The 21,536-nt window shown below is 31.0% G+C and overlaps 1 protein-coding gene across 1 annotated transcript in view; it reads right to left on the bottom strand.

Moving 5' to 3' along the window:
- Positions 1 to 21,536, bottom strand: part of LOC148226470 (acetylcholine receptor subunit alpha-like) — a 191,253-nt gene that overhangs the window by 23,334 nt on the left and 146,383 nt on the right. The window contains exons 8-9 of the mRNA XM_088204549.1: positions 18,057 to 18,225; positions 6,988 to 7,124 (exon numbers count right to left, since the gene is read on the bottom strand). Of these exons, the coding sequence (XP_088060675.1) occupies positions 6,988 to 7,124; positions 18,057 to 18,225 (306 nt within the window). The remainder of the gene's footprint in view (positions 1 to 6,987; positions 7,125 to 18,056; positions 18,226 to 21,536) is intronic.

Genomic DNA, 21,536 nt, shown 5'->3' with positions numbered 1-21,536 from the left:
TATGTAACACATTAAAACACATAAGAAAACCTTTTTTTGTTACTGTAAGTCTTAGTTTCAATCACTCTAGATTTAATTTTTTTTAAGTTTATAGTAACTTAAAATATAAATAGAAATGTAATGAAAATATTATTTATTAATTGTGATTAATTTATAATATATTTTAACTTGGTAATTTAATTAATTTAGAGCAGACTCTATTGTGCTTAACCAGCTGATGTGCTTTGCCCTTAAAGTCTCAATTGAACTTATTTTAATGTATTAATATTTCACATATATAATACGTATTTTCGTGTGCCACTTTTATATTATTATATAATATATAAATTCTATGAATTTCTAGTCTAGAACTTTTTACAAAGCTCTTTACTTATTTATGTATTTCATTGAAATAAATTCACGTATTCGCCCTAAGAACTTACTTACATTTGAACATGAATAAATCACCAAACAACCGAAACGTCGAGCACGTCAACGTTACTCGCACGTCCAACGTTAAAATTTAACATTTTTAATCGATTCGCATGAATCAAAAATATTTTACGCTCTAAATATGACTTTTTTGCATCGCATCCGACATAGAAACGAATAAAACACTCCCTTTCGATCAGCCATTGTTTGAAGTGTTGACGCTTCGATGACTTTCAATTTGCATTGTTCACTTCTTCGTCGATTACTTTCAATCGTGGAATATAAAAAAAATACCGTCATCTCCCTCGATGGTCCTCGAATTGTTCCCTCACACTACTGTTTACATCCCGGTCATTAAAAATGCGTTACGCCATTTACGGTTAATATCCGTCCATTGAAAATGCCCCACCAAAGAGTTTATTATCTGATGTGAAAGGGTATCGGCTCTTCATTTTTGCATATTTTTAAATATATAAGTAAATTATTTGCTTTGACAAGATCGATGCATTAACCTGCTTCGGAAAGTATATTTTACGCCTTTCTCGGAATCGATGTCGATTCTGAACGGATTGAGGAATTAAACATTTAACGAAAATTCGTCTCGAGAATGCCTTTAATTAATTTAACGTTAGAACGGCGAGTTTATAAGGTTTTGTCGACAAAAGATGTCCAAGATAAGTTCGACAGCTTAAAAATTTACCAATTAAGGAAAAAGGGTATTTAAGAATATTGAATTAAGGTTCTGCTTTTTTTTAAATTTTGTCGTGTCTTGAAAAATATTTATTAAATTAATTTTAAATTAGATTTTTTGGCTCAGCTTTTAACGATAGCTGTTATAAAATTGCGTTGAAAAGCAATCGATAACAGTATTTTTTATCATCAATTATACGCATCATACTAATGTCCAATAATAACAAAATATCTTACTAATATTTAAAAAAAATATTAGTAAGTCGCCAATTATTATACATATATTACAAAGCTATGCTACTCTCAAAAAAGATAAGGATAAATACGAGTTAAACATGGTTGCCATTTTCATGGCAGCAGCTAATTATATTTGAAAGGCAAAAACTTTTTTCATCCTATTTCCTACGTTCTTTCATCTCTATTGTTACTTCGTCACATCAAGAGTCTCTATTATGGTTAAGTCAGTTGCATACTTGATTTACTTCATTCTATGCATCGCTGAACATTTCAGATAAAATTGCCCCTTTTTCTATTGTCAATGTGACTAAAGAACTGGAGAATCCTTTCTACAATCTGTCCTTGATGGAATTTATCGATACGAGGGATATTCGGAAAGTATTTATATATAATCAAAAAAATAAGAATAACGCATTTTATTTTGAGGTTGGCTTGTAATAATGTTAGAACACTGATTTATTAATTTTTCAACATAATCATTTAGTGAGCCTAGATGTTTCGCACCTGATTTTTTCTAACGCATACATAGTTTTTGAAAGCATAATATTTTAATAACCGTTTTATAAAAAAACAGTTGAGGAGCTTATTTAATACTTCAAAGGAGAGATGGAACCAGAGCGCACCTCATTGAACGCAGCCTAATGTTGCGTTGCCGAGGGTCTACGCCCCCAGATACTGTGCTATGTAATTCATATCCCCAATAGCTGCGTTATCATTTTTCTCTTTTTTTATATTATATATGTATGCACATGCTACGGTTTTTTAGACGAAAAAAGACTACCCTGAAATGTGCTTCATAGCATATATCCAAAATTGTGCTCTAATTTGGTACACCAAGAAGAATACCTAATATGTTATATACAGGTTGGTGTGGCTTGGCGGCAAGTATTAGGGTTTAGGGTTTGGGGTGACACAAATTAAATACAGGCGTATTACACCGACTACTAAGCTTTCAGTCTGGTGGTTAATATCTATAGGAAAACATTTTTATTTCTCAAAAAATGTATGTAATACATTTTTAATGAAAAAATAACCTTAAATCGTTTTGCATTCTGCTGATTCCCATGCGTAATTTATTCTTGTCGGAGCGAGATTTTAAATCACCAAAGCAAAAATAAAGCCGCCGGCCGGTTAGAATAATAGAAAATCGCAAAAGAATATTGGTCATTTAAATACTTGCAATCTTCCGAGAAAGTATGCATATTTTCAAACATCTGGCATATTTTCAAACACCTTCGGAAAGGTCTGCTTTTAGTACTCAAGCATAAATAAGCCGAGTTCGAGTGTTAAAAATTTCAATTTTTTGTCATTCCTAAGAAGTATGCATATTAGGCATGAACCCGCCTTTACTTATGTGGACAAAATAATTTAAAATGGCAGTGGTTGTAAACCGTTTAAAAATATTCATACAAATTAAATTTTATATAATAAAAAAAAATTCTCGAGGAATGAGAATTCTCAATCGCACATTTTTATCGAGAAATTCTCGAAGAGAAACACTACTTATAGGTATTCATTATATTTGATTGACTTACTCAGTTGGTACAGATTTACTCAGCTGTTACGCATTGAGCTAACGCATGTCAGGTTACAACGAAAGAAAATAATAATAAAAAAATAAAATATACTGTGAGTGCTTCGGTAAAAAGAAATGGCAGCGTAGCGTCGTTAAAGGTCAGAGTCAAACACAGACGTTAGCACAAGACTTTTGATCAGATTTTATCTAAATTTGATTCGAAACATTCACTTAAATGGCATTTTGTAGCCGCAAATATACTACTGCGTTAGGTTAACTGTCTGTGGCTGTTATTTGCAACAGCCCAGGTAGGAGGTTGGGCCTAGAATCAAAAATCCAACTGGGTATGCGTCGTAGTTGCTTATGGGCCAAAACTCCTTCGCTTTATGTAAATATTAAGCGATGACTGACTGTTTTTTTAAACGTTGCTGCGGCTAAAATTTCACTTTCTGAATTTTATGGATCTTTAATGTCTATAATGTGATTTAATTATTCTTTTGATATAATGTTTCAGATATAGATGATTGTAACCATATAATTGCCCGCATAAATATTCCAGTTAAAACTAAATGAATAGTTTATCAAGAATGTCGTTACAAACTACAATGCTTCGAGTCAATTAGCAACACGGGCGCGTGTCATATCAAATTATTTACCGTAAAGTTCATACTCCATCTGGCGGTGTTTGATCACCGCACAGGCAAACTTATTGAATTAATTACGTATGTAACAGCCAAACTATTGATAGTAACGGAATCTCACTTCGAGGCGAAGCGAAGGAGAAGCGCATAAAATATGCACGGTGGCGAAATCGGCAAAGTTTCGCGGTCTACCTCACTCCTGAAACTTTTCTTATGCATCCGCGAGTTAAAAACAGTGGTTAGTTACCGACAGCAACAGTTGCAGCGCTAAATCGCATTTTAAATAACTCATTCCGGGGTTGTAGCTTCGACGTCGGCATAAATCTCCGACGAGGTTACCCGTCGGGACAACCGCATTATCATATGAATTTTGAACGCTGTCGGTCCGTTCTTTCCGCGTCCGAGATTTGATTAATGCCCTCTCTCGTTATTTATGCGATTGGATTGTCCAGGTTCAAAGTTCAGAGTGTTTTAACCGCCCCCACTTGAAAGTTTAACTTGACCGATGCTAATTTCAACGACATATTAATTATGTGTATAGGAGAGCACTTGTAAAGTATCATCGTCAATTACAAGTTACGAAACAGTGTTCGGACATCGATTTCGCATTGGCACTTGAGCGACGAACAACTCGATAAGCAATCTAGAGAGTTGGTCATGTCTGGCGGATAATAAAATTAACGATCGATAAAGCATTGTACGTAACGTTCCGAACAATGATTTTATCGTTTTTATTAACCCAATGGATTGGGAAGTCAATATATATAAATTAGTACAATATGTAATTCAATGTGGTTGTGGGAAGAGATTTTTTTGGAACCATTGAAGTAAACTATTTGAGCCAACGCAATTCAATAGCTGCTTGTGTTTGCCTTTATGTGAATCTAATGGAAACCCTCTTGAACAGGTGTTCTTAATCTGCATTAAGTGTATTTATAAAAATTATCAGTACAGGCGGCCCTCGACTTTCGCACAATTCACTATTTCGCACATTTGAAAAACGTTTTAAAATTTGGTTTTACGATTTTTAAATGGGGTATTCTTTTTATAATATTAAATTTACTGGAGAATCGGCTGATGCGGATAAAGATGCTGCAAAAGAATTTATTTCCTAATTATCCAAAATTATTGAAGATGGAGAATATTCCTCTAGCCAAATATTTAATGTAGATGAGACAGGTTTATTTTGGAAAACTCTTTAACAATGAAAAATATGAATGAAGCCTTCACGCACCTTGACAAATTTTTAAATATTATGGAAGATTGTGATCCCAATGGAGAACGCATATCTCAAGTGCGTAGGGCGATCAATAAAAACATAGCATGTTATAAAATACTATATGAAAAAAAGAAAAAGAATAGTGGAAAACAGTTAACTCTTGATAACTTTTCAAAAGAAACACCTGCAAACCTCACTTAAACGTGTATCTTAAACGCCTCTTAAGCATATTATATTTACTTGATAAATAAATATTTTAAAATACACACAATTTCATTTTTTTTACTTCCCTCGACTTTCGAACATTCAACATTCGCACACATTTTCAGGAACCAATTATGTGCGAAAGTCGAAGGCCGCCAGTATTTACAAAAAGACCTACAACTTGCTAAAGGCAAAAAGTAAAAACGGTTGTTTAAAATTTAAAAAAAAATTGTTTAAAAAATGCTTTTTTACTGACATGTGAAGGGAAATAAAAGGTGACTCACTAAAAAGTCGCTGGCGTTTAAAGAGTTAAGGACGACATACTAATAGAATTTGAGTTCATTAAAATCGAGTTTATTCTTCCTAACACTACTCCAGACCATGAATCAGCAGGTTATTTTGAACTTCAAAAAGATTTTCACCAAATCACTATTTCACAAAATAAATTTTTCTCTCGAAAAATTTTGGAAAAATCATTTCCGACATCGTGAGCTGCTTCAAGATTTTCAATAAAGCTTGGGATGTGTTTACCAAGAGAAACCTCAATTCTGCTCGGAGAAAACTGTGCGTAATTGCGTTGACGGGTTTGATCATAAACAGAAGCCGCAAATTTTCGATAAAATTGTGTCCTTGGAAAAGAATATGAGACTGGAAGTGAATGAGGACGATATTCAAGTTGGTGCAGAAACAGGGTCAGAAACTGACCATCAAAGAACCAATAGATCTGGATTGTGAAACCATTTTCTCCTCGTCTGAAGAAGATGATAAAATGGCTGAGAATCAGATTATAGATATCTGTAAAATTTGGGAAATTGTGCAAAATTTCGTGGAAGAGTACCACCCGAGTAAGGCTGTGAAAGAGCGAACCATGAATCTATTTAATAAAAATACAATGTCACATTTTCTTCAAATTCTTAATTTGTGTTAAAAGCAAGTGTTTTTGAATATGTTCTTAGTTAAAGATTCTAAAAATAAAAATTTGGATATGAATAACTAATAAATTTAATTATTTTATAATAAATTTAAATATTAAAAATATGTGATACGCGTATTTTGTATTTATCATTTTTATATGTATATTTATAAGTAAAGTTTCCATAGATTATTATGTGTAAATTTGATTTGGTTCCAACCAGCTGCACAGTTTAATCTGAGGTCATTTAAACGACCATTCAAATTTCATGAAAAGGAAATAAGCAATTCGATTTGAAACAATAAAGATTTTAGCACTGGAAATCACGTAAATTAAAAAATAAACACTCGTAAACTACCCTTTTGTGCGTAAAGACAGTGCGTCTTCCTGCGTAAAAATCGCTATCGTCATAATGATATTTGAAAGTATTATCTTGCAGTTTCACGCAGGCGTTAACATATCGTTGGTTGGATCATGAAGCGATGCAATTGGCTCACAACATCCCCATCAGTGATTCGACAAAGACGTCTCGAATCATGAAACTTATGGATGTAACACTTTCTCACATCGACAGATGATTAAACGGTTCAAGACGAGCTCAGACCGATAGACGGCATTTGCGGCAAACTGAGAGAGATACGCATTCACACGAGAGACATTAGCGGATCGTCCAGAACTGTCTATAGAATATAACGAATCAATAGTTTTGGCACTGACTGGTTATCAGTAATACATAGTATACTATATTTTATTTCTTATTTTTTTGTTAATGCCTGATAGGCGTAAGCCCGATGCGTTAAAACGGGGTAAATCTGTACTTAATGAGCAAGTCAATCAGATATAATGAATACCTACAAGTTAGTATTAACCACCAGACTGAAAGTCTAGAAATCGGTGACATATATATTATTAATAATTATAAATTATCATGTGTAATATAATTTGTAACCAATAGATGTCACTGCAGCTGGGGCCGGTTTTTATAAGAATAACGCATTTTTATAAATAAAAATTCGAGTGCCGCTGCCGGGGGCTCGAACCCACAACCTCAGAATTATTAGTTTGAGACTTTAAATTATTATTGAAAAGGTTTATATTATCAGAATTAAGGGATGTATATTTTAAATACTAAAATTAATATATATAAAAGACCCACCTGAACGTGTCTAATATCATAGTGAACAGCACAAATTTGCCTAGCAGAGGCACCACCAGCGAAGTCGGAGGGATGATCTCAGCAAGCAGCAAGAAGAACACAGTCAACGACAGCAGGATCGAAATGGATAAGCTCACCTGTGTAAAATTAATGCATAATTAGTATTCACGCGCCGATTTTCCACATCCATTAAATATTAACTAGAGTTACTTAAGGGACTAACTAAAGGCAACAGCGGGATGTACATATAAATATATATATATATATATATATATATATATATATATATATATATATATATATATATATATATATATATATATATATATATATATATATATATATATATATATATATATATATATATATATATATATATATATATATATATATATATATATATATATATATATTTATATGTACAAAGATATACTTGATATTGCAAAGCTATGCAGTATAAATATATATATATATATATATATATATATATATATATTTATACTGCATAGCTTTGCAAATTTCGACTTGCTGAGTGAACCCGAAAAGAATAACTGTATAATTATTTATAGCTTAGAATCGCGCATTTCCTTGTTGAATTATTACACGGAGGTAGAAACCAACTTATTTTATTTACACTGTAAATAAGAAAGTTGAGGTCTATCTCAAGATTGCTGAAATATTTAATATATTGATATATAAATATCTTTATAACGTTTGAAATACAAAATATTATATTTTCAAGCAGAATATAATTGAATGTAACTTAAAAGGTTGGAATGATTTATTAATAAATTTATTATGTAATATTTTTATATTTGATAAAATATATAATTTGTAAGGCAATGAAAATATTTATATAATATTAATATTATATCAAACGCTTGATATGTTAATAGGGGGTATATCGAAAGCGGTTTATATTGTTCAGAAATAATTCATTCCAATACCGTCCTGCGCTTCGAACAAATCTCCAGTATTAATTCTGCTCTCAATTTCAATTTCCATTTCTGTTAATACTTTTAAAATAGATTGATTACATTACAATATACACAAAATATTATATACATTTTCACAACTATACAAATGTTGAAATATATAATGTAAAAAGTATAAATACACCTAAAGGATGTTTATTTACATCATAATCGTGGTCACTGGATCGGGCGCTTTGAATTCCATTAAAATTTGTTTCAAAAGACGGATTGGGTGGATGTAATAAGTCTATCTACTGTAGACGATCTCCATCATTCTGCTTATCAGATTACGGTCGGCACAAAAGCTTTTGAGAAGCAACCGCCTTATTGCGGTCCTTGATATTAAAAGGGGCAAGCGACCCACATACACATATAACGCATGAAATACTAACGTACATATCTATTTGCGATTAAATTAACACATTGAATTTTTAGAAGATAATTTCTCGTACCTCGAAAAGTTAATACGGAAAAAGCCCTGTGCGTGTACCTAAGGGCCGCTACCCGAAAATATGTCCCGTCTTTATCAAAGTCAAATTTGGGCGACTTGCGGCGTTGGGGGTGAAACATTTTGCCCGTCAAAAAGTAATTTATATTTTTATGAAACTTGTTCGAAAGTATTTTTATATACTTACGCATACGCGTACAAACCGCACTCAATCCTATATAATATAATAGAAAATAAAAAATAAATTAAATATTACAAATCATTGAAGATTTTCTATGTTTTATATATGTAGAATACATACATGAGTATATATCCAATAAAAAATAACGGTCGACTTCGTGCGTATTTCTACATGAAAATATGTACAACAAAATAAATTTTTGCATTCAGGACAGAAATAGTTTTCTGCCGCAAAAAGCCCTGCAGCTGACACATTTTTGGTGAATAATATACTTTTAAAACTGGTTATGACCGCAGCCGTTTTCGCGGTCGTCGATACGGGGTTGGATTTATGGGGCTTTATCCAAATGGGGTGGCGATTTCCTTTCCGTCGCTTTTGTACGTCGATATCGAAGTGAAAAGTCAGGAAGTATTTGTTAAAAGGAAGGCTCAATTGCTTTGTGACGCCACAGACCATTGCAGAAGTCAAAAGAAGGAAAATCCATGCAATTTATTCCTAAGTATTTTTCTTTATATATTTGTAAATATATATAGTGAGACCATTAGAAAAGTTAAAATAAAAAATAAAAAATTGAACAGTATTATTTACTATTTAACTTATATTTTAAAATACAACCCAAACAACTTAGTCACTAAATTTAAGCACGATAGATCAGTGGTACATTTTAGTGTTCAAGCGTGTCAAATTGTGTCAAATACGCCCATTAGAAATAAGCTTAAAGAAGACAAATAGCACTCGAAATCCAAAATGATCATTATCTTTTATCATACCTCATACATATATTACAATATGATAAAAATAAGATTCCAGTTCTTCAAATTTAAAGTTTCAATCCAGCTTAATCGCCATTTTTTTTTTTTTTTTTCGATTAAATTAAGACCATCGTGGCCTAACAGGTTACCCCAATGCGCCACGATGGTCGAAAGCAAATTATAAATTTATAAAACATAAAAAAACGTATATATATAAATAAATATAACAAAACTTAAACATAACAAAAAAAAATTATAAAATATTAAAATTAAAAGATATAAACCGGATCAGATCCTCGTAGCTAACATTAAATAAATCAATTTTCAATGCCAGCGTATTAAGGAGCCGTATGGCCACAGCTATAGGCGAGTCGGCAAGTGCGGATGTCCTAGCCCTAACTGCCATCAAAAGAGGTCTCGATCGTGATTCTCGAAAATGTTCCGGAACCCAAAACTGGAATTCCTCGAGAATAGCTGGATTGTCGACAGCACCTTTTAGTAGTTTGAAAAAATGCTTAGCGACATACAGCTTTCTGCGAGAATTCAGCGAATCATATCCCAACGCTCCTAAAAGAAAGGCGCTGGGATATAAGAACGGATAATAACCAAATGTCCTTTTGTAAAGGTATCTTAAATACCTTTTTTGAATTTTTTCTACTAAAAGGGAATATTTGGCTATTCGGGGATTCCAAATTATAGATCCCGATTCAAGAATGCTACGAACTAAGGCGTCATAGAGGATGCGAATAACTGACGGATCGTCAAAGTGAAAGGCATTCCTCATAACAAAGCCGAGCATCTTGGAAGATTTATCACAGACGTCGTGTATGTGTAGAGAGAACCTCCATTTGCTCTCGAAAGTGATTCCGAGATCTTTAATGGAAGTTTCTCTAGTCAAAATGTTACCACCGAGATGGTAGAAATAAGCTGATGGCGAACGGGATCGAGAAAATGACACAGTATGGCACTTTCCGACACTAAAGGGCAGACGGTTAACGGAAGCCCATCTCCACAGAGAGTCTAAATCACTTTGTAGAGAGAAGGAGTCCGCAACAGATCGAATGCATTTATATAATTTTAAATCATCTGCGTACAGAAGAAAACTTGAATTTTTAATTGCTGTATTTATGTCATTAATAAATAACACAAAAAGCAAAGGTCCCAGATTGGATCCTTGAGGAACCCCCGAAGGGGTAAAATATTCTTTTGACAATCGGCCACCATAGGTTACAAACTGTCTACGATTGCTTAAATAACTCGAAAATAACCGAGATAAATTATCTGAGCAACCGAGGTTCGACAATTTTTTTAATAATAACGTATGACAAACTTTGTCAAAGGCTTTCTCAAAATCTGTATACACGACGTCTACTTGAATTCCGGCATCGAGAGAAAATCAACAATATAATCAACAATAGATCGTACGTTTGTTTATCTGAATATTTTGTACAAGTATAATTAAAATTCTAGTCACTTAATCATTTTTGTGTAATATACTTGTTCATAAATAAAAAAAAATGTAATGAAAAATGTTTATTTTCTTTTTGAAGTGGATGGAAAAGCAATAGAAAAGCGTTTTAAAAGAGACAGGTCACAATAGCGGATAGGTAATGGTTTTTCATTAGAGGTACAACGAGATAAGAGAGAGAGAGAGAGAGAGTTCGCAACAAAGGGGCCGCGGGCTTTATACTGATATGAGAAGCTGGATACAGATCGAAGCGGTCGGCCATTAGTTGGCCGACAAAAATAACATAAACAACCGACAACAACAAACAGCCACAGATACGTAACACGCTACGACGCATAGTTACTACTGCTGTGTTTGTTACGCAGTAGGATTATCTCGTAATTTACGCGTGCCCGGTTTGTAAACTTTGCCCTCGGCGAAACAGAATTATCAAATTTATGATTAAGTTAATTGAGAAATTATGTTAATGCCGATCCCTTAAGTGACCCATTTTTTATGCTGGTTCGTTCTCCGGATGAAAAATACATACAGCAGTAACGAGATTTTGAGTCGCCAGTTTTCATTCGGCTGCCAATTAAGCCCTTCCACTCATTAGTCTTATCAAAACGCAATTAAGAACATGCAAAACGGCACTGGACTTTCCACTTAACGATTCATTAAAGTATTTATATTTTGTATAGGGTGTTAATTAGCTAGAGCCAAAACATGTCACTCTAAATATTTTTCAATTTGATTGTAATATTTATAATGATATATTTTGGACTACTATCGTTATGAGGGCTGTCGCTATAATTGTAAAAATAAAAAAGTCTTTATTGTTACAAAAGTCCGACATAAAATAAATATGAAAAAGTCTTAACCCTTCTTATAACTACTTTTATTTTTACACGTTCTTTAATAACAGTGAGCAAAAATAAAATGTATTGTCTATATATTAGACATACTCGTTCCATTTTCAGATTATAGGCGACTTAATATATAACAGTAGCAATTTCAGAGTATTACTCTGGAATGAATTACAAAGTAACAGTTTCCCAATTAATTTTTACAAGATACACCATGAACAATTAATTTTACTAAGCTTAGTTTTTTTCTTGAAACGATTTGATTAATATTTATAATGCAAATATTGTTTGATATTTATTTTATTTAAAAAAAATGTATATTTTTCTTGTTAAATCGCATTTAATGCCATAGTCCATTTATAAGGCGTTAATCAAAATCGTAATTATAAAAATCCTTAAATCCGATCTCCCAGATCAAAAGCAATTAAAATACGCTGTGAGATAATGTGGGATTTAAACCCACGAATAAATTTAATAAACATAATTATCATTAGTCTAAAAGATGGTCTATAAGGTGACGTGGTACTTGTTAGAAGCTGCATTCGATAATAGCAATCTTTGTAATAGCTGCTGTATAAATAAATGTGCTTTTATTAAAAAACAAAAACTAATTTTTACACTGCTCTTTCCATTGTAGTATCTCGCTATTATTTTAGAAACTATGTTTTCTTCATCACAAAATTGCTTATAAATAAATATTATTTTTTAATATATAAACTCTCAGATCCACGTAGAACTTTTTGAAGTAAGCTCCAAGTGATAAAATAAATGGTTTATATACTTATTAAATTATTATATAATTACTTTGTGGCGCCTGTACATAATTATCGCGGTAAAATAAACTTTCACAAGTTTTGTTAAGAGAGTCATGAAAACTTATGGATTTTTATCACTTGCATTTGCAAAACACGGCGTTTTAGCAGCTTGGATAAAAGGAATACTAATGACAATAGTACGGAATAACATTAACGCTAAAGTGGAATATATTGTTAACGACACAATAACCAAAAAGTAATCGACCGTTATTCCAAACGTAACTCACATAAATTTTTTAAATAAAGTAGAGAAACTGTAATTTCTATTATTGCCATATTTATGCAATTAAGAACGAAAAAAGCTAGATAGTCAAATGAGATTTTTAAGAGATTCAAGTCTCGCCCTTAATCATCCAGATTAATCAAGAATTCAGAGCAGAATGAAATAGTCAATTTACCATCGAAAAATTGCTTCTAATTTGATATATATGAGAGTTCAACATGAAATTGCATCCAGCGAAGCTTACTTTAAATCAGAAAAATACAGCAGCTTCCACCTTGGCTATACTGGTCAATTTTTTGATAAGTAGTTTATGTTGCAGTTTTTTTAGTTTACGACCAATTTTATTATCCAATCTTCTTGTACGGAGACCAAGAGCTGTTTAATATCTGCTTAATCACCATCTATTGATAAAACTATGATATATTATATACTGATTTACTTTTGTTCTAATTTTACGTTACTCAAAAGCTGCAGCGTCATTGCCACACTGTATACATATGTATATTTAAGCTCATTTCCGCACCGAAACTTCACAAGCTCCGCGTTATTCGCCTTGTCATGTTGTCTCGAATTACTTAAATTGTAACCTTAACGCTTCTGTCTAGAATTATTCTACGAAAAACCGATGAAGAAACCTGGTTTGGAATTTAGCAAAACTTTAAAAAACAAACCAAAGTTCACCCTGTTGAATAAAAAGAGTAAAAATCTTTATAACAACGGGGGTGAAAAGTAAATGAACTTGATGCTAATGAAGATAAACGATGAATAATGTATTAAGCCCAGTGTTCTGTAGAACGAAGAAATGCGCAAACTTTCAGCACATAAGACTGCATTTGAAATAGAAAAATGTGTGACGCGTGTAAGAAGAGAGTAAATTGAAATTTATTATTTTCTAAAATAAATGTTATCGCGGGAGTAGGGCGATCGAATATAAATAATGTTAATTAGGGATGAAATATGATAATGGAAATCGGGAAGGAAAAATTGAATCGATGCCAATATACACGAAGTATACACGCGCCATAATCCCAATTGCGGATATACATTTTCATTAATTTCCCATTGAAAAATACAAGCGAGTGAGAAGGAATGTGTGGCCATTTCCGGTGTGCGTTTTATGAGTATTAAGGTGGGCCAAAAGTATCTTATTTGCAGTCAATTCATTATAAATAAAAAATGAATGTACTTTTTTTAATAATATTATTTATCTAACAGTATTTCAGCAAAGAAAATATTAAATTATAAAAATAAAATTTATAGGACAGAAAATAGTAGATTAATTAAACCTAATGGTTTATATTTTGATAAAATGTTTTCATTGGTTTCTTCCCAAATATAAAGAATAATATAAGTATTAGTCGAAGGTGATATCTCAGTAATTAAGATATGAGATTTTTTTTTATAAATACCCGATTTTGAAATTTAATATGTAATTTTAACATAAAAATATATTTTATAATTAATATTTTATGTATAGATTTGTATAATTTAATTTTAGATTCTTTCCTTTGGTAATTTATTTAGATAAGTTGTAGTTTACATTTAAATTAAAAACCTTTCTGTAATTGACATATTTTTCTCAATGAGATTTTAAAATTAATTGGTGAGTTCCTGTCTTTTTTATATATTTTTTATTTAATAGGAGAAGATGGAAGTTTTTAATAAAAAAAAATCTAAGGCAAATAAATTTATTCGATTTTTTTAAATCTAGAAAATAAATATATGAATGATTTTTATTTGGATCGAAGTAGAAAAGTAATAATCTTTTTTTTTCCTTTCTTGGAAATTTACCTCCCTTATAAATAAAAAGTAAACAATAGCGATAGTGATATCAAAATTATGATATACATATATCTATATTTACCTTCTTTAAAATATTTCTACTTATAAGGGAGAAATCTACGACTTGGTACATAAAACATAAAAAAATATTGATGGAAAAATTTGCAATATTTATTTTTTATTTGAAATTTATATTGTTACTTCAACATTCACTTCTCGATTTTCTCAAAAATGTTGAGAAATTTGCTAAATTAAAAAAATATATTTAATTTGCGTATTCTGGGATTATAATAGTACTAAAATTTATTGTTTATGATGATTTGCTATAAAGGACGCAAATAATCGATGAACCAGAACGAATCGATCTACTTCGATAGATTACAGGGCGTCGAGTTACGAAATAATTTCGAGCTAACCTATTTATACGACAATTGTTATTACTTTGCAAATTAAATATTTTGAGTTAGATAAAGATAAAAAACCGATTTGGATTTTTAAGCAAAAAAACAGATTTAAGTTCGCCAACAAAAAAAAATATGGCGTAACTCTGTGAAAAGCCCTCATACATTTTTGCAATCTGTCCATTACCACGCAGAGCGGTTTTTTCTTATCTGATAATTAATATAGTTCTTAAATTACCAAAGCAAAAATAAGGCTGATTAGATTAGTTGAGAAAATTGTAAACAACATTCAAATACTTCTAACCTATATTTAGCTTGAGCTTCCGAGAAATCATATAAATTTTTAATTATTCTCCCATTCTTATGCAGCGGTATTAAAAAAATGTAACGGTTGTAAAACATTTAAAAATATTCTAACAAATTATTTTTTAACCAAAAAGGCTGTATGAAAGTTCTCGAGAAAACATCAAGAAATGAGAATTCTTGATTTCGCACTTTACCCAGAAATTCTTGAGAAGATACACTAATTGTAGCATATTTGCGACTTCTATAGTAATTTTCTTTTAAGTAAAAACTTTACTATTTTATTAGCTTATTCTTAATATTTATTTTTTTATAATTAGCAGAAAGCAATATAGAATTTTAGCAACTTTGTGTTTAATTATCAATTTTTACAGAAAGCTTAAAATATATTAATTTTTTGTTGAATATTTTATGAACATTTTCGTAGCATGTCCGTGATAATAATATTTTTAAATAAAATAAAACATCAAAAATACTTTGAAATTCTATAAATAAAAAAATTGATAATTAGGTAGTTTAGAAAAAATAATCGCAGTATTGCTTTAACTTATTGCTGAAATGATGTTTTACTTAAGTGAGAACTTTCTAAAGATTTCTAAAAATATCTACATAAATTCGTTTTATTTGCTACTTATGTAGCGACTACACACAGCTGACCACTGTTGAAAGGGTCTTTGTCTCAAAACTTTCGTTAATTTACTGTGACCAAAATAATCGTCCATTAACAAGGAAACAAGACAATAGCGTAAAGGATTTAGACCACACACAGCCTTTGTTACGACCAGAAAAAATCCCATAAATAACACCGAGTCAGCAAGCTTTGTAGCCTTGGATACTTAAGCCTGGACTTCGATGAGGAAAAGGTAGTCACCAGCAGACTCGAGGACTCGAGACCAGCAGCTCGCGGACAACATACAAACATGGCCTCACAATCCCGCCGCCAACTTCTCCACCACCACTCGGAGAATATACTGTCGCTGCCATATCAATCAGAACTCTGATGATGGTCCATTGACATCAAGCTTCCGCCAGCTTCTCTACCACCGCTCGGAGAAAACATCTCGCTATTTATCGTCAGTCGCAACATATGTAAATATAATGTAAAAAATCGCTAACTAGATTCTACTCTGAGTCTCACTGGCTACGAAATCACACCCCTAGTGTTCTCAAACCTAAACTAAATTGTTATTTAATCGAGAAGTTAAATTTAGGAGTTCTAAATCATTATGATCATTATTTTAAATATAAGCCATTATATATTAAACTTATATTTTGTAAGTTACGTTAATGATAAAAATAGATCCCATTTTATGCAGGACTTTAACGCCTGAATTGTTAATAACACTTGTTCCACCTATATCATATTTATTAAAAAAGGACTTCATGCTAAAAAAATAAAAAAAATATTTTTTAAAAGATTTTAAATATAAAAAGTGATTTATAATTATTGCAAGTAACGTGGGTACAACCTATTTTAATATACGGAAAGAAGATCTATTCGTGACTTATGGACCGCATTTTCAGCGTCAAAGCTTTCGAATCGCGTTATCCTTCGTGTGGTTTTCGATGGGAAAAGCCGCATCGTACATTAACGCGAGGATACGGCGTCACCATGCGCAAGTATTACAACGTCATTTGGTGGGCCAAAGCTCGATGAGCTTTTATTATTGAGTATGCGTGCTATGCGAGGGTTTTCCCGGAGCTATGTGGCGAGGTCCCGGGGGCGAAGCACCTTCGATTCAAATTCAAAACTATTGGAAAAAGCGCTACAAAGATAACGGATTCGGCGGATAAAGCTCAGACGCAGATGGGGCCGAAAGCTCGCCGCGAGAATACCAAATGACGTTTATTGCTTAAATGACAGAAACACATACATACGTGTAAAGGTACGTATAGTATATATCGGAAGAGCGTGAAATCGTACAAGGGTCTTATTCTATACTATTGTAACCGCTGATCAAATTATATCCTTTTTGCTGAGCTTTTCGCTGTTTACGAGTTTTTCTTCCAATATTTTTCACTCCATAATTTTAAATCTAGAGTATCAACAAACTTGTTATTGTTTTTGTATGACTTTATCAAATCGTTGTGTAACTATAATACAATATAATATACCACAAAATATTGAAAATTATATTTTTTTAGTAACGTGCTTAGCTCAAAATGTACTCGTAGAATATTATAGCATAATATTAAAATAGCATACGGAAGTAACAAAGTCTTGATATAATACCCTTTTCAATGAAATACCACGGATAAAGCTTTATCGAAAACTGGATTGATATAAGGCGGCATTGTAGCAAAACTTAGAATCTGACTTGTAAGTTAGGGCCAATTTCGAGTGTTAAACGGTTGGGATAAGGCGAAGGATTCAGATAACAGAAAAGATGTCCGCTTTGACGTTAGACTTAAAATATTGTTGAGCGCGACACTTTGCCGCTTATCTAATTTGATAGTGATAAAGGTTCGATAGCATCTGTTGGAAAAATAAAAGTATTATATGAAAAGGATCTATCACATTTTTGGCTTACGTAACTTGTGCGATATGGATGGTAAAAAAATGTACGCACATTTTTTATATCGCGTTATTACATCGCAGTTTTCAAACTCGTACCGCCGAAAACATCTATGTTATATAATAAACTTTTTCACCAAGTTGAAAATTTCACTTCATAGTTTGCTAACAATCGTTGTGGACAGTCGGCGAAGTACTAGTGGCAAATCCGAAGATTTAACTATCTTTTCTGGACAACGAAAAACGATGTCAACGCCTTCAACTAACGAAGCTCGCATGCGAGTAATAAAGCAGCATAACGAGCTTCGAGGCGCAGATAGCGCATGCAAAATTAAATGGTAGTCATTTGTGATCGATATTACCTTTTCGCCGCTATCTGAAGGCAGATAAAATACGAGCACTGTTAGAAACGATATGCCCATGCACGGAATGATGAGGTTCACCGTGTAGAATAAAGTTTTCCGCCGCATGGTGATGTTGAATGTAATATCCAGATATGGTTCATCGCAGCACGTGTAGTATTTTTCGTTTCTGAAAAAAGAAAACATTTTTGCAATGAATAATTTAGAAATGCACAGCATAAGAATATTCAAAACACTATAGACTAATTTAAAAATTTTTACAGTTTAAATCAAGATTAAAATTGTATTTGGTAAGCTTGTTGAGAAGCTGTAGGTTCGTGGAAAAGGAGCGTTGACATCCTAGCCGCGACAGGTAAGAATATAGGACGCGATCGCAACTCTATAGGGCACTCTACAACTTGCATCCTAAAGTCGCCAAAAATTGACGGATTGAAACAAATATAAGTTTTAATTTAGGTGATCACATTGATACTCATTTAAAATTAAAGAAGCCAGGTCTAAAATACAAATTTAACAGAAGAGGCAAAATAATTATTTTTTACACGTTTTTTTAAATCAAAATGTGTTGAATACATTCTAGCTTTAATTTTAATTTACTTCAACCTTAAGGTATATCGACAAAAACAGATTTTAAATAAAAGTATTTCGATACATGTACAATTAAACAGAAACAATTGCCTCTTTAATCTCATCTTCTAATGAATTGACTTGTATGATTTACATAAGTAAAATATTATTTTTTAATAGATTTTTTAAGCCTAGTTCTTGTAAAGCTGTTAAAAAGTTTATCCACTGCTATAAAAATGAGTCGATTTTTTTATTAAAAAAAAACTGATTGTAACAAATAAATTAACAGAGAGTTAACTTAAAAATATACATTCCATAAGATCAATCTATATTAATATTAATTATTTTACAGATAACAAACATATCTTTGGGATAACTGTAAACAATACTATTTATGGAAATGTATTTATTACGGTCTTGACAAACAAAAAGCAAGTGTATTATGTTTACACTGATTTGCTAAGTAAAAAGGTTATATTGATATCGTTTAAAACCGATTGATATTTTTATAAACATTAAAGTGAAAATAATAATTTTCAACTTACTTACACAAATTACTTTCCATATTCAATAATATTTATATTTACTTAATTAAAAAAGTACATTTGTTATAAATATAAATTTAAAGGTAAGTGTGTTTCTTTATATTATATAATATAATAAAATCGTTTTAAAAAGTTTCTAAGATTTTCGAGTAAGATAAAATATATTTTGGACATTTGTTGTTTTTACACTTAGAAATTTTTGGCAAATATTTAATAAAAAATGAGTGCAGAAGTTTTTCAGGAAAAATAAAATCAATTTAAAAATGGACATATTTTTTTAACGAAATCTTTAATTGTAATTATAATTAAAGTTACACTTAACATATAAAAAGTATTTAAGGGATTTAAATTTACGGTTTTAAATTGATAATAAAAGATTAAACCTAATGTTTCTCCTCAAAAATTATTTGCTAATAATTTATTGAGAATAATGAAAATTGTGATTTATTATTGCTCGAGAAAGTTGCAGGTTTTTCAAACATTCTCATAAAATATTTTTTTATTTATAATTACATTAAAATAAATATTTTAAATGGTTCATAACCACTGCAATTTTCAAAACAAGTAATAATTAAAATCAGCTAAATGCACAGCTGCATAAAGAGCAGGTAGTGAGAGTGGAGAATCCAAGAACATATTCTTAGACATATTAGAATTTCAATTAACACTTTAAAAATATTGTTAGACAACATAAATTTTGCGACCGATTTTAAGAATTAGCAAGACAATTAGCAAAAATAATTTTATAACATTTTTCAGTCAACCATGTAAGGATTCGTTCGCTAGGTAGTTTCACATAAATGCTATAAGTGTATAATCACACAATAAGATGTAGTTAGTTCTTACAAAATACGCAGATAAAATATAAAAATATAGCATATAAGAAGTAAAATTAAAACAATAATGTTAAAATTATGTTTTATCAAATGTTTTACCATTCTTCAGATTTTTTTATTTTATTTTTTAATATAATATCATAAAATTTACATACATAAATATTGCCCCATAATTGTTAATGAAATCTGTAAAAACTTTTTCACATACAAAGATAAATACTGCATTAAAATAAGTTCATTATGTATATTAAATATATAATCACGTGACAATTTTTGTACTATCCTTAAGAATTATCGAAGTTTTTGGATGATATTTTTTTGTTTTAAGGAATGAAAGTTAGTTCGTACTCTTTTTTAATAACTAAATTGCGATAAATCTGACTTATGTTTTTGATTAAATTAAAACCATTAATTATAGTTATAAAGAAAATACTTGAATGAAGAAAATAATAAAACATTTAAATGTTTTTTCTGTTTATATGATTTATATTATAAAATAAAATGATAAAATTTAACTAAGATATTTTAGAATATTTTTTAATAAAATATTTTTTTTACGACTTAACATATCAAATAAATGCGACATTCTTACGCCCCCCTCCCATTAGTAAATGTGTATAAATCATGTTACACCTCTAATTTGAATATATTATTTTAAAGAATACATAATGAAACATTCTTAAGAAAAATATATGTATAAATTTATAAGACATTTTTAAGGAATTCCGCGTATCAGTTATTTATCGGTGAATTACTAACAGTTGATTCTGAATATCAACGTTCAAGAACTTCTAGAAACCGCAGAAATGTACATATAAACATAACAATAACACTGTTTCGCTTCTTAAGAATAGTACTAAAAATACATGAGACAACAGATGGCTGAATTGTATCGTTTCCCCCTTCACTACCATTTGTTTATCCACTTATTGTATTATCCTAGTATGATACTTGGAATGTGCTTCATGTTGAAAAAAATCGTAGTAATCGAAAGAAAACTTGCGAATGTTTTCTCTATCAATTTTTTTCTCTTATATGTATTCATGTGCGTGGCAAACGACACGTGAAAGAGAAGTGCAAACGACCAACATTTGTTCAACGTCCGTTGATTCGTATGAGGTGAAATGATGTGAATCGACGATGATGACTTCCTGACGATTCTGTGTACGGTTCTAGAATTTTCAGAAAATAAAGAGAGTGACGGGTTTGACGGGAAAATATTGCAATTATGTTGAATAATAATACATATTATGTATTATTATTACACCTACTTTAAAGTATATGTTTATATAGCTAATATACTGTTAAATCGATTAAAGTTATATTTATACCAATACGTGCTATATACAGTAAAAAATATTCCCACAAGGGGAATCGAACTTCGTACAATAGTGACCTCACGGTTATGGAACGGTAAATGGATTTTATTCCCAACTGGGATTTGAGAATTGTTGTGTCGGTTATTTCTCCTTTCATATTTGGGTCGAATAATTGACATTATATTTTATGTAAACATCAGTAAATGCGTTTTG

The sequence above is a fragment of the Plectrocnemia conspersa genome, unplaced genomic scaffold, assembly GCF_051122295.1.
Source record: "Plectrocnemia conspersa isolate PC_06_02 unplaced genomic scaffold, ASM5112229v1 ptg000014l, whole genome shotgun sequence".
Classification (NCBI taxonomy): domain Eukaryota; kingdom Metazoa; phylum Arthropoda; class Insecta; order Trichoptera; family Polycentropodidae; genus Plectrocnemia; species Plectrocnemia conspersa.
Note: the sequence above shows the minus strand (reverse complement) of the source record. Positions and strands in the feature narration are given on the sequence as shown.